This window comes from Chionomys nivalis, chromosome 5 (assembly GCF_950005125.1).
Source record: "Chionomys nivalis chromosome 5, mChiNiv1.1, whole genome shotgun sequence".
NCBI lineage: Eukaryota > Metazoa > Chordata > Mammalia > Rodentia > Cricetidae > Chionomys > Chionomys nivalis.
The window spans coordinates 56,866,776-56,879,032 of record NC_080090.1 but is presented as its reverse complement, the minus strand read 5'-3'; the positions used below and the strand labels follow the sequence as shown (position 1 = coordinate 56,879,032).

The 12,257-nt window shown below is 40.4% G+C and overlaps 1 protein-coding gene across 1 annotated transcript in view; it reads left to right on the top strand.

The window, feature by feature from the left end:
* The window catches only part of F5 (coagulation factor V), a 77,612-nt gene that overhangs the window by 14,203 nt on the left and 51,152 nt on the right, over positions 1-12,257 (top strand). Inside the window, exon 4 of the mRNA XM_057770652.1 lies at positions 10,417-10,629. Within this exon, the coding sequence (XP_057626635.1) occupies positions 10,417-10,629 (213 nt within the window). The remainder of the gene's footprint in view (positions 1-10,416; positions 10,630-12,257) is intronic.

Below are 12,257 nucleotides of genomic sequence, written 5' to 3'. Positions count from 1 at the left end.
TATTTCCCTTCACGTAGAGACAAGCCTCCTCCCATTGTACCATGCCCTTCGGGATTAAAATGCGGTATCTCCTCATATCTGTGACTAGCACTCACCCTCACCTACTGCCTACCTCTGTGGCTGGACCTAGTTTAGTGGGGGTAAAGCAGCTACATGGTGAGCCAGCAATGTGAGAGTCCAAATTCTTTATCTCAGAAGTAAACATGCAACAGACTGGCAGTGTGAGACAGAGACAATAAGGATAGGTTTGAGAAGCCATCATAGTAGGTAGGTTGAAGATGAACTCCCCGTTGGATAGAATACACAAACTTGTTCCTGGAAATGCATACAGTTCCTTTCTAATGGTATTGATTTTTTAAAGCTTTGTATCAGGTCTGGGAAGACAGCTCAGCAGGTACGAGTGCTTACTGAACAAACATGGCCACCTGAGTTCAAATTTTGGGAACTCCCATAAGAAATAAGGCAAGGCCAGGTGCATCTATAACATTCAGTGCTCGGAGAAAAGGAATATAGACGGGAGCTCTCTAGAGCTTCATGGTTACCAGCTGAATTTCATGTTCACAAACTCTGTCTCAAGAGATGAAGGGCAAGAATGAATAGGTCATCAGAAGTCCTCTGGTTTACACACACACACACACACCACTGTAAACCCCCCCCCAAAAAAAACCCTAAACAACCAAAAAAAAAAAACTAACACTAAAGTAAATTTAATTGAAATGAAATTTAATTTCCAAAAACTCTTTAAGTAGCATGCATTGCAGTATTGGTAAGGTTTGAGTCATTATTTTAAGAAAGTCTCTTTCATGATAAGTCTTAATATTGTTATTATTCTTTTTTCTTCTCTCTCTATGTCTCTTCTTCTCCTTCCCTCCCTTCTTCTCTCTTTCTCTTTGTCTCCACCTTCGCCGTGTGTGTGTGTGTGTGTGTGTGTGTGTGTGTGTGTGTGTGTGAGTGAGATGGGGATCGAACCCAGCACCTCACACATTCTGGGAAAGCACTTTTACCACTAAGTCGCATTTCCAGACCCTTGATAGTATTCTTTCATGGGATTTATATTCTTGTATTTACCTGGGGAGCTGCATTGTACTGTACCACAAAATTAATTTTAGTTTTATATAAAATGCTTTAAATTATATTTAATGTTATAACTCTATTACATTTAACCATCTTCTAGTAGGCTGGAGCCCTAAATCTTTTTTTGTTGATTTTATTGAGCTCTACATTTTTCTCTGCTCCCTTCCCTTCCTCTTCCCTCCTTTTCTACCCTCTCCCATCATCCCCATGCTCCCAATTTACTCAAGAGATCTTGTCTTTTTCTACTTCCTATGTAGATTAGAACTATGTATGTATGTCTCTCTTAGGGTCCTCATTGTTATCTAGGTTCACTGGGATTGTGATTTGTAGGCTGGTTTTTTTTGCCTTATATCCAAAAACCACTTATGAGTGAGTACATATGATATTTGTCTTTCTTGGTTTGGGTTACCTCATTCAATATGATGTTTTCTAGTTCTATCCATTTGCCTGCAAATTTCAAGATGTAATTTTTTTTTTTTTTTTTTTTTTTTTTTTTTTTTTTTTTTTGCTGTGTAGTACTCGGTTCTGTAAATGTACCACATTTTCCTTATCCATTCTTTGGTCGAGGAGCATTTAGGTTGTTTCCAGGTTTTGGTTATAACAAACAATGCTGCTACGAACATAGTACAATTGAACATCCTTTGCATATATATCCAAAAGTGGTATTACTGTGTCTTGAGGAAGGTTGTTTTCTAATTTTCTGAGAAATTGCCACACTGACATCCAAAGGGGCTGTACCAGCTTGCACTCCCACCAGCAATGCAGGAGAGTTCCCTTATCCCACATCCTCTCCAGCATAAGTTGTCATCGGTGTTTTTGATCTTGGCCATTCTTACAGGTATAAGATGGAATCTCAGAGTTATTTTGATTTACATTTCTCTGATATAGAGCCCTAAATCTTAAAAATAAATCCAATAAAGATTGTATTTTGCATCTAATTGCTACAAAATTTTGCATATGAAAACTTAGTCTTTAAGGAGTTTCCATAACATTTCAATTCTTGACACAAGTTTATTTATTTCTACCAAGTATGAAACAAATTATAATGATAAATAAAAAATCTCATAAATCACAAAAATCTGCATTGTTCAATTTTTTAAAAACCTCATATGTCTATGCAGTAGCCTCAAATTCATTATACAACACCAACATTAATTTTCCCATTGTCTAAATTACAGCTTCTAAAGGACTATCTAGACCTTTACGTGCATAGAGGCATTCTCTGTGTTTAATAAATGGGGAAGAAAGAGCTCACAAAGGAGAAGTAACAAGGGAGATTAGATGAATGAGTGTTCTAAAGGGCAACCAGAGCCTCTTTGCAGAGGCTCCTTCCCAAAGCTTCCATGCACCATTTCACGTTTTAAAACATACCGGGGGCCTTGTTGAAAATAATTAGTACCTCATGTCAAAAGTAAGCATATTATAAAGTTGACCGAGAACTGAGCAGGAAATGAACAGAGCCGAGTGAATATAAAATGAAGGAGAACTCTTGTATTAGGGGTTTGCTCTACCACAGGATGGACAAGGTCTTCTAAGCCCTATCACGATCCATCCTGTCCATTTCTTCTTTTCAATTTAGAGTTTAACTTCATTTTGATTACCAAGTCAAAGTCAGATTGACCAAAACAACAGCAAAAACAAGATAAAACAAGTCACATTTCACGTATGCTTCCTCTAAATAGCTGTTTCGGTTTTGTTCTGTATTTCTGTATTGTGTAGGTCACAAAATGAGAAATATAACATTTCTGTTTTGTTCTAAAAGTAAAATAATCTGCTATGAAAAGATAAGAGAACAGATAAAAGTGCCCTCCGATCACTCTAGTAGTGATCCCGTGTGCACTTACAGACCATGTCCAACGTGCAAATCTACTGCTCACTCTTTATTTCCCAATGTCCAAATCTCACCTCTTCAACTTAATTCAAAATACCATTCAAGTATACAAAGTGCTTCTTTACATTAAAATGTGAAATGAAGTTCTCCTTGTGGACATCTCTTTGTGTTGCCGTGGCAACCTTTTTCAGTATCTCTCTGTGTGTCATAGCATCCTGTTTTGTACAGGTTTTAAAACCCACTGAATGTTAAATTTGAGTGTGAGCCATTAAATTTTCATGAATAAATTTGATGACACAAGGAAAATCAGTTGCACACCTAGAAAATAACTCTTACATATGTTCTTCTTCAAAACAAACAGCATGTTCTGATTGTGGTCCCTCATTGAGTAGCCATGGGAAATAAACAGAGGTCAAAGCCAACACAACTACAGCACCACCATGTCCTTACCCTGGTCTCCTTTGCATCTGTACCAAACACAGAGCCTGGGATGCTTGAAGTGGTATCATTATTGGGCTAAGCTGAAGGGACTGATGACTTATTAGAAATAGGGACACTGGTAATCTTCCCTTTGCTCAGAAATGTGTTAATTTTGTGGGCAATTATAAGCAGTTACATTGTCTTATTATGGACTTTCCTCACCTTAAAATAGGTACATTACTGATATAGATTCCCATGTTTGTGTTTTTCAAATTTCATGTGTTAGACACCTGATCCTCAATGAGAATATATCCAGAGTGGGGCCTTCTGGAGGGATTTAAGTCATGGAGTCACAACCCTCATGGTGGGGTTTGTGCTCTTTCAATGGAACCACAAGTGGAGCTCTCCTACCCTGTGTGTGCCCCATGTGACTATGACAGAGAGCCGTCTGCACCAGGGAGGGGCACGTGAGAGCACCACCACAGTGAAATCCACACACAGCCTCTATCATGAAGAACAGCTGTGCTTAGCTGCCACCCAGTCTAGGGCACTCTGTCATAGCAACCTAAAGCCACCCCAATCTCAGTTTTCTTAGCTATGCTAGAACACAAGAGCACTAAGATATATCTCATCTGAACACAGTATTAGATCTGTAACGTCAGCACTTGAGATGCTGAGATGGAAGGCTTGTGATTGACAGGATAGCTTGGGATACGGTGTGTGTGAGTGTGTGTGTTTTCTAGCCTTCACAACCCATCAAAAATACTATCTCTAAAACATGACTTATTTTATCTTAATTTAAGGTAAAAGGCTTCAAAGGGTATTAAGAGCCCCTCCCAAATTATCAGGGGTACAAATTAAATGATACCTCATCTCAACATCAGCCTCTACATACATGTGCACACAGGTATATGTGCACCTGAACACACATACAATCATACACATACACCTACATATTACATACATGATATAAGAGGGTCATCTGTCTATGTGTTATTTTCATTAGTTAATAATGAAACTGCCTTGGCTTTTTGATAGGGCAGAATTCAGATAGGTGAAGTAGACTGAACAGAATGTTTGGAGAAAGAAAGCAGAGTAAGGCAGATGCCATGATTCCCCTTCCCGAGATGGACACTGGCTAGACTCATGCTGGTAAGCCACGACCTCGTGGTGGCATACAGATTATTAGATATGGATTAGTCAAGATGTGAGAGTTAGACAATAAGAGGCTAGAACTAATGGGCCAGACAGTGTTTAAATAAATACAGTTTCTGTGTAATTATTTTGCGTGTAAACTAGCTGGCGAGCCAGGATCCCAGCAGGCACGCAGCCAACCACTCCCTTTGTAACATATTGGCACCCAACGTGGGGCTTGAACCCATGACCCTGAGATTAAGAGACTCATGCTCTACTGACTGAGCTAGTCGGGTGGCGGGAAGCAGCCCACTGCTCCTTTTACAACACATGAACATATTTAAAATCAGTCAAATAAGTTTAAAAGGAACATCACCACCATATGTAGCACAGAGTCAGAGAAGGAGTGAACTGTGTTGAATCAGACATCTAAAAGCTAAGCAGACATTTTATCTGTCAACCTCTTACCCTGCCAAGAAGACCACATTCTGTCTTTTGGAGGACCTGTAAAGGTAAAAGGAAGATGCTACTTCCCACTACAGGAATCCCTTGTGGAGTCTTAGCTGCTAAAACAGTGGAAGCTTCTAGTCAGGAAACAACCTAGGAGGCTGTGGAGGAGATCACTTAGGAGGGGCAGCATGCAAGCCTCATGTAGGGCAGCTCAAGGAACCGCACGCTGACCACTTGTTGCACAAAGCCTGACCAGGGAGGGTGGCCTCCATATCAGTCCAGCTTTGCTACAGAGCTTGCAGAGATAAAGATCCCTGCTTGTCCTTTGAGACACTTCCTCATAAGCTCTTCTATTAAGAGCTCATGCTACTAAAATATCTTGGAGTAACTCTAACCAAACAAGTGGAAGACTTGTATGACAAGAACTTTAACTCTTTGAAGAAATAAATTGAAGAAGACACCAGAAAGTGGAAAGATCTCCCATGCTCTTGGGCAGGAAGAATTAACATAGTAAAAATGGCAATCTTACCGAAAGCAATCTACAGATTCAATGCAATACCCATCAAAATTCCAGCAAAATTCTTCCCAGACCTCGAAAGAATGGTACTCAACTTTATATGGAAAAGCAAAAACCCAGGATAGCCAAAACAATCCTGTACAATAAAAGAACTTCTGGAGGCATAACAATTCCTGACTTCAAACTCTACTACAGAGCTACAGTACTGAAAACAGCCTAGTATTGGCATAAAAACAGACAGGAGGACCAATGGAACCAAATAGAAGACTTGGATATTAATCCATACACCTTCAAATACCTGATTTTTGACAAAGAAGCAAAAAATATCAAATGGAAAAAAGAAAGCATATTTAACAAATGGTACTGGCATAACTGGATATCAGCATGTAGAAGAATGAAAATAGATTTATATCTATTACCATGCACAAAACTCAAGCCAAATGGATCAAAGACCTCAACATAAAACCATCCACACTGAACATCATAGAAGAGAAAGTGAGAAGTACACTTGAACACATTGGCACAGGAGACCACTTCCTAAATATAATCCCAGTAGCACAGATACTGAGAGAAAAAATTAATAAATGGGACCCCCTGAAACTGAAAAGCTTTTATAAAGCAAAGGATACGGTCAACAATACAAAATGACAGCCTACAGAATGGGAAAAGATCTTCACTAACCCCACATCAGACAGAAGTCTCATCTCCAAAATATGCAAACAACTCAAAAAATTGGACATTAAAAGAACAAATAACCCAATAAAAAATGGAGTACAGACCTAAACAAAGAACTCTCAACAGAGGAATCTAAAATGACTGAAAGACACTCAAGAAAATGCTCAACATCCTTAGTCATCAGAGAAATGCAAATCAAAACAACTCTGATATTGCATCTTACACCTGTAAGAATGGCCAAGTTCAAAAACACTGACGACAACTTATGCTGGAGAGGTTGTAGGGTAAAGAGAACACTCCTGCATTGCTGATGGGAATGTGAGCTGGTACAGCCCCTTTGGATGTCAGTGTGGCAATTTCTCAGAAAATTAGGAAACAACCTTCCTCAAGACGCAATAATACCACTTTTGGTTATATATCCAAAGGATGCTCAATCGTGACACAAGGACATGTGCTCAACTATCTTCATAGCAGCTTTGTTTGTCATAACCAGAACCTGGAAACAACCTAAATGTGGTACATTTACACAATGGAGTACAACACAGGAAAAAAATCTTGAAATTTGCAGGCAAATGGATGGAATTTGAAAACATACATTGAGTGAGGTAACCCAGACTCAGAAAGACAATTATCACATGTACTCACTCATAAGTGGTTTTTAAACATAAAGCAAAGAAAACCAGCCTACAAATCACAATCCCAGAGAACCTACACTACAATGAGGACACTAAGAGAGACATACATAGATCTAATCTACATGGGAAGTAGAAAAAGACAAGATTTCCTGAGTAAATTGGGAGCATTGGGACTTTGGGAGAGGGTTGATGGTGAGGGGAGAGGCAGGAGGAGAGCAGAGAAAAATGTAGAGCTCAATAAAAATCAATAAAAAAGATAACAGCCAATATTTAGGCATTTGGTAAACTTTTTAAAAAAGAAAATCTGTTTAAATGTAAAGATAGCAAAAAGACTGAGGATAAGCAAAGCTTTGGTGAACTATGGTACATTATCAAGTGATGTCATATGTTTTGTTGGGTCCCAGAAGTGGTGGGGACAGAAAAAGAGCTTCAAGAAAAGAATAGCTTAAAACTTTTTAGATGTGGTGTAGACTATAGACCTGCATATGAAGAAAGGCCTGACAAGAACCCACCCTGTTCCCCAAATCACAGGCTCTTGGTTACTACATAACCTGATGAGAAGGTTCTGTTGTTGAAGATACAACTAACTTATGTTCCTGAACACAAAGAAATTGACCTGATCCCAAACTAGGCAAACATTCACCCCTACTGACTAGCATTCATGATTCTGGAAGGTACTCTGCACACTATTAGAGGAGAAATAATGATTAATTTCATTCATCTACAAACTGTGGAGCCTGCAACAGAGACCTGATCTACCTACAAGATATACTATGTAATGGGGCACAAGAGTTACAGTAGTAAATCATCACTTCTTGATTAGAAGTAGCCCAGAACCTGAGCCTCGATGGGTCATAGTAGTAGGGGAAAACCAACCACTATTATTCTGCTAAAGGAACACAGCAACAGTATGACCCCTGATGGTACACTGCTATACCCATAGTTCAGTGCCTTGTTCAGCCATCATCAGAGAAGCTGCTTCTTGAAGTAGATGAGAATTAAATCAGAGACCCACAACTAGATAATGTGAAGAGAGTGATAGACTTTGGGGTACTCGGTCTTAAATGGCATATTTTTACCCTGCTCCTTCCCTCAAGGCTCAAAGATTTATGTGAATGGAGGGCGGAGGGGGGGATTGTAAGAGCCTGAGGTGGTGGATGACTCCAAGGAAACAGTGTCTTCCAGACGCAAAAAGTTACACATATGAACTCAGAGACTGTGACAGCACACACAAGATCTGCCCAGGTTCAAAGCAGACAAAATCCCAGTGCGGTCCCACACTTCACTAAGAAGCCATTTGTAATTGGTACCTACTGGGGAAGGGAAAATTAATTTTTCCAATAGAGTGACACTGAGGTATATCAACCATACTCTAGTCCAGGAGTAGTGAGTCAACACAAAATGGACTCTATGTTTTGGGATGAGTTTTTTGTTGTTGTTGTATTTGTATGTATGTGTGTGTGTGTAAGTGTTCCCACATGCTCTTTTGTTTTTATATTTTTGTCTTACTGACTTTTCTTTTTATTAGTCAGTTTTTCTGCTTCGATTTTTCATTTTATTTTTTGTATTTTTCTTTTTCCTGTTTGTTTTCCAAAGAAGGAGAAAGAGAGATCACAAAGCTGGGTGGGTAGGAAGATGGGGAGGATCTACGAGGAGGTAAGGGAGAGAAAAGAATATTTTTAAAATACAGTGTGAAAACATATTTAATAAACAGAAACAAAAAAGGACTGGTGAAGCTGAGAAGCAAGAACAGGAAGAAACTACACCAGAGCATATCATGACCAAATGACCAAAAGCCAATGATAAATCAGAAGTATTGAAAATAGTTAGAAAAGCAGACACCATGTACAAGGCAAGGCGAACTTAAGAGATGGTAGCAGGCCTCTTGCTCTGTGATCAGCGCAAGTCATGTGACAGTGAAGGGCATCCATAAAATAGTGTGCTGGGGTACACTTGAGCTATAGGACACGAGGAGATCAAGCTGACACTAACCTAGAAGCTCCTTCTCTATTGGCTAGCTTTCATAGTGCTGGAAGATTCTATGTACACAACTAGGGGAAGAAAGTAATCACCAGTCTTAGCTATGAACACTGGATCTATAATAACAGCCTATGAGGAATTGTCTTAACTGATGATTCATATGACAGGGCCAAGCCCATTGTAGGTGAAGCCATTCCTGGGCAGGTGGTCCTGGGTGCTATAAGAAAAAAAGCAGGCTGAGCAAACCATGGAGAGCAAGATAGAAAGCAGCACCCCTCCATGGTTTCTGCCTAAGACCCCACCTCCAGGTTCCTGTCCTGACTTCCCTCAGCACTGGAGTGTGTCCTGGGAGGTTCAAGCTGAAACAAACCCCCTTCCTTCTCGATTTTCTTATGGTATGTTTTATAACATCAATAGAAATCCTAATAAGACACTGATCAAACACAAAAGGACAAACAATGTATCACCTTGTTTATGCGACATGATTTGAAAACAAAGTTTTCATGAAAGTGAGCAGGTGAACTGTTAATTGGGCCTGGGTAGAAGAAAGCATGGGTAACAGGTAGCATACGGATGCTTTGAGCAAAGGAACCATCCTCTGAGTTCACTGGGACTGGCTGTCAGATCAGACGCATTTGTTAATACTCTCGTCCAGTATTATCCTTGAATTTGGTGAACTTTATTACGTGTCAATTAAAGGAAATGATAAGAGGGAGGCAGAGAAGAACAGAGATGGAGAAAGAAAGGAGAGTAAGGCTGAAATCAAGCATTCGTCTTTTCAAAAGCACAAACACTTCAGGAAAAACTGTTTCCACTGGCTCTTGGCCCTATCATATCACACACTTCAGGCTCGACTCCCTGTGCTATGATGGGCTCGACTTCTACCAAACAAAGGAAGCTCCATCCCAAAGAGGAATCCCATGGGTGAAAAATTTGGCTCAATTGAATGAGGAATGCCTCTGGCAAAGAGGAAGTCAGTCCCTCTTGATTGCCTACGACCCTGACCTCTCCCCTTCCTGCTCTCACTTGCTCCATCTCTACCATGTCTCAACCCTCCAAACCCCTTTCCATCTAGGTTCTTCTTCAAAAGAGGAAGACTGATTTCTACATCACCCTTCTGCTGCCAGAGAGAGCAGCCAGCAAGCATAGATTGTCAATGGGCTTTTGCACAATGAAGTGAGGTATCTTCACTTCTAGGACAGACTGGTTTCATATGCCCAAGGAGTAGACTGCATACAGGAGCTAGATGTGACCATGGTGGGGAGAGGAATTGGAATGGCCCAATGGCAAGGAGCAACTAAGAGATTAAAAAACAAAACAACAGGGCTGAATACCATTGCAGTGGAAGAGAACATGTGTGCTCAGTGCTAAACAAAACAATATGTAAACAGCACACACGTCCCATGCTAACACTGTTAGCATGACTCGGGAAGGACTCCGAAGAAAGCATACTGATTCTTGTATTATGAGGTGGCTTACTGCTAAAATGTGATTTGAGTCTCTGATTACATATAAACAGTTGTTCCAATACCCTGGTAAGTAGCAAGTACTCTTCAGGTCATCGTGGTATTGTGTAGAGGTGGGAATAGGGGGGCGAAGTTGCTATGAAAGTAGATAATTTGCAGAGAGCTCATCTTGGGTTCCCCACACTGGAGAGTGATGGGAAAATCCAATTGTCTTTGTGGCTGTCACTTCTCCAGGGGCTTCTTACGCTGACCACACATCCCCAGCGGAGAGGATGGACGATGCCGTGGCTCCTGGGGAAGAGTACACCTACCAGTGGGTCATCAGTGAGGACAGTGGGCCCACACCCGATGACCCGCCTTGCCTCACCCACATCTACTACTCCTATGAAAACCTGACCCAGGATTTCAACTCAGGGCTGATTGGACCTCTACTTATCTGTAAGAAAGGTAAGCGCAATAACACCAGATTCAACCACAGCAGAGACCCTGGGTTACCTGAGAGATTGTACTGGGGTGAGGCTTGGAGAACCTTGGAACCTTCTTATAGGTGATGCAGGAGAAGGCAGTGGAAACCAGATCATGAATGAGGAAAAATGTCACCTGGTACCAACTTTTCCTGTTTCTTCTAAAACCTCCCTTCATCTTAGTCATGGCAACTTCATTCAAGTCTATTCTGACAGTGTGTCTGCATGTTTGCCTGACCAGTCATCTTTACTTCAAAGTCAAGTCTATTTATTTTAAAGTGCATAGCACCCTACTCACTGAGAGACTTCTGGGAAAGGACACTGACTGGTACAACTGAGGTAGCTGAGGTTTCTTTTGGTGATTTGGTTTATAAACATGTATACTCCAACTCTCCTTCTTTGTTGTTATTTGGTTGAGGATGGGTTGGTTAGTTGGTTGGTTGGTTGGCTGATTGATCTTTTATTTATTTATTTTTTTAGTAGACAGGGCCTTGAACTCATAACGATATTTCTCCCTTAGACTCCCATGTGGTAGGATTGCAGGTGTGAACCACCATTCCCAGCTCAGTTTGCTTTCTTATAAACAAGGTGTTGGCCACAGACTTCATGAGTGTCAACTTTTGCTGACCTATGTAGATCTGTGTCTTTGAGACCTGGGATTTGAAGACCTTAAGGAATGGGCAGTCTACAGTCTAACACTGGAGACAGTTTTCCATCAGTTTCAGTGTGCTTTTATAATACTCAAGTGAAATGAAGAAAGCGATGATCCAAGGAAGGTTGTTGGAGTTCAGAAAAACACGAACAGTAAAACATGTAAATAAATTCCAGCAAACACATACTAAATATTGACAGAGCAGCCCTTTCCCAGAACTTTCCCAGGACTGACCAGTTTAAACACGATTGCCTGGCATGTACCATCGATGATATCTGGGAAAGCACAAAAGTAAGGCAGAGGCCATATCCAGGTTCAAGCACACAGAGGACAGCACTCAGTATATTCTTTCATCAGATTGGGTTCTGACATCCAGCAAGAATAAACATGTCATATAAACTAAATGTAAATGTTTAACAGGAGTCACAGAATACGTCCAAGAACAATGTAGGGAACAAATGCACCTGAGATAAAGGCCCTCTGCCTTTCTTTCTGGAGCCTCACTCAGTTTCCCATGGTGTTGTTCACTATGGGTCATTCATATGACCACAGTGTTTGGACAGTGAGGCATTCCATTAGCAATGTTCTTAGAATTACCTTGACTTTCTCTTCTCCTTCTCTTACTCTGAGCAACTTCAACCCACCTTTCATTGAAACCATCAAAGAGTCACAACAAAGTGTACCAGGGGATAATGCCATTTATACCTAGACACAAGCCATATACCCAGCTACTTATTCATCATACAAACACATTTTTAAATTTCCTGGCATATAAAAGATACTGCAATTGCACTGAAAGAATTTATTCTTGTAAAAGGCATTTTCATTTTATCACCATTTTTACTCATATAAAGAGTTTACACAAACATTTCTCTAGTTGAGTGCCCCATTTATCTGCAAATGAGGAAGCTGTATTCAACATGGGGCCTTGTGCTGTACCATGAGCTGAGGCGCACATT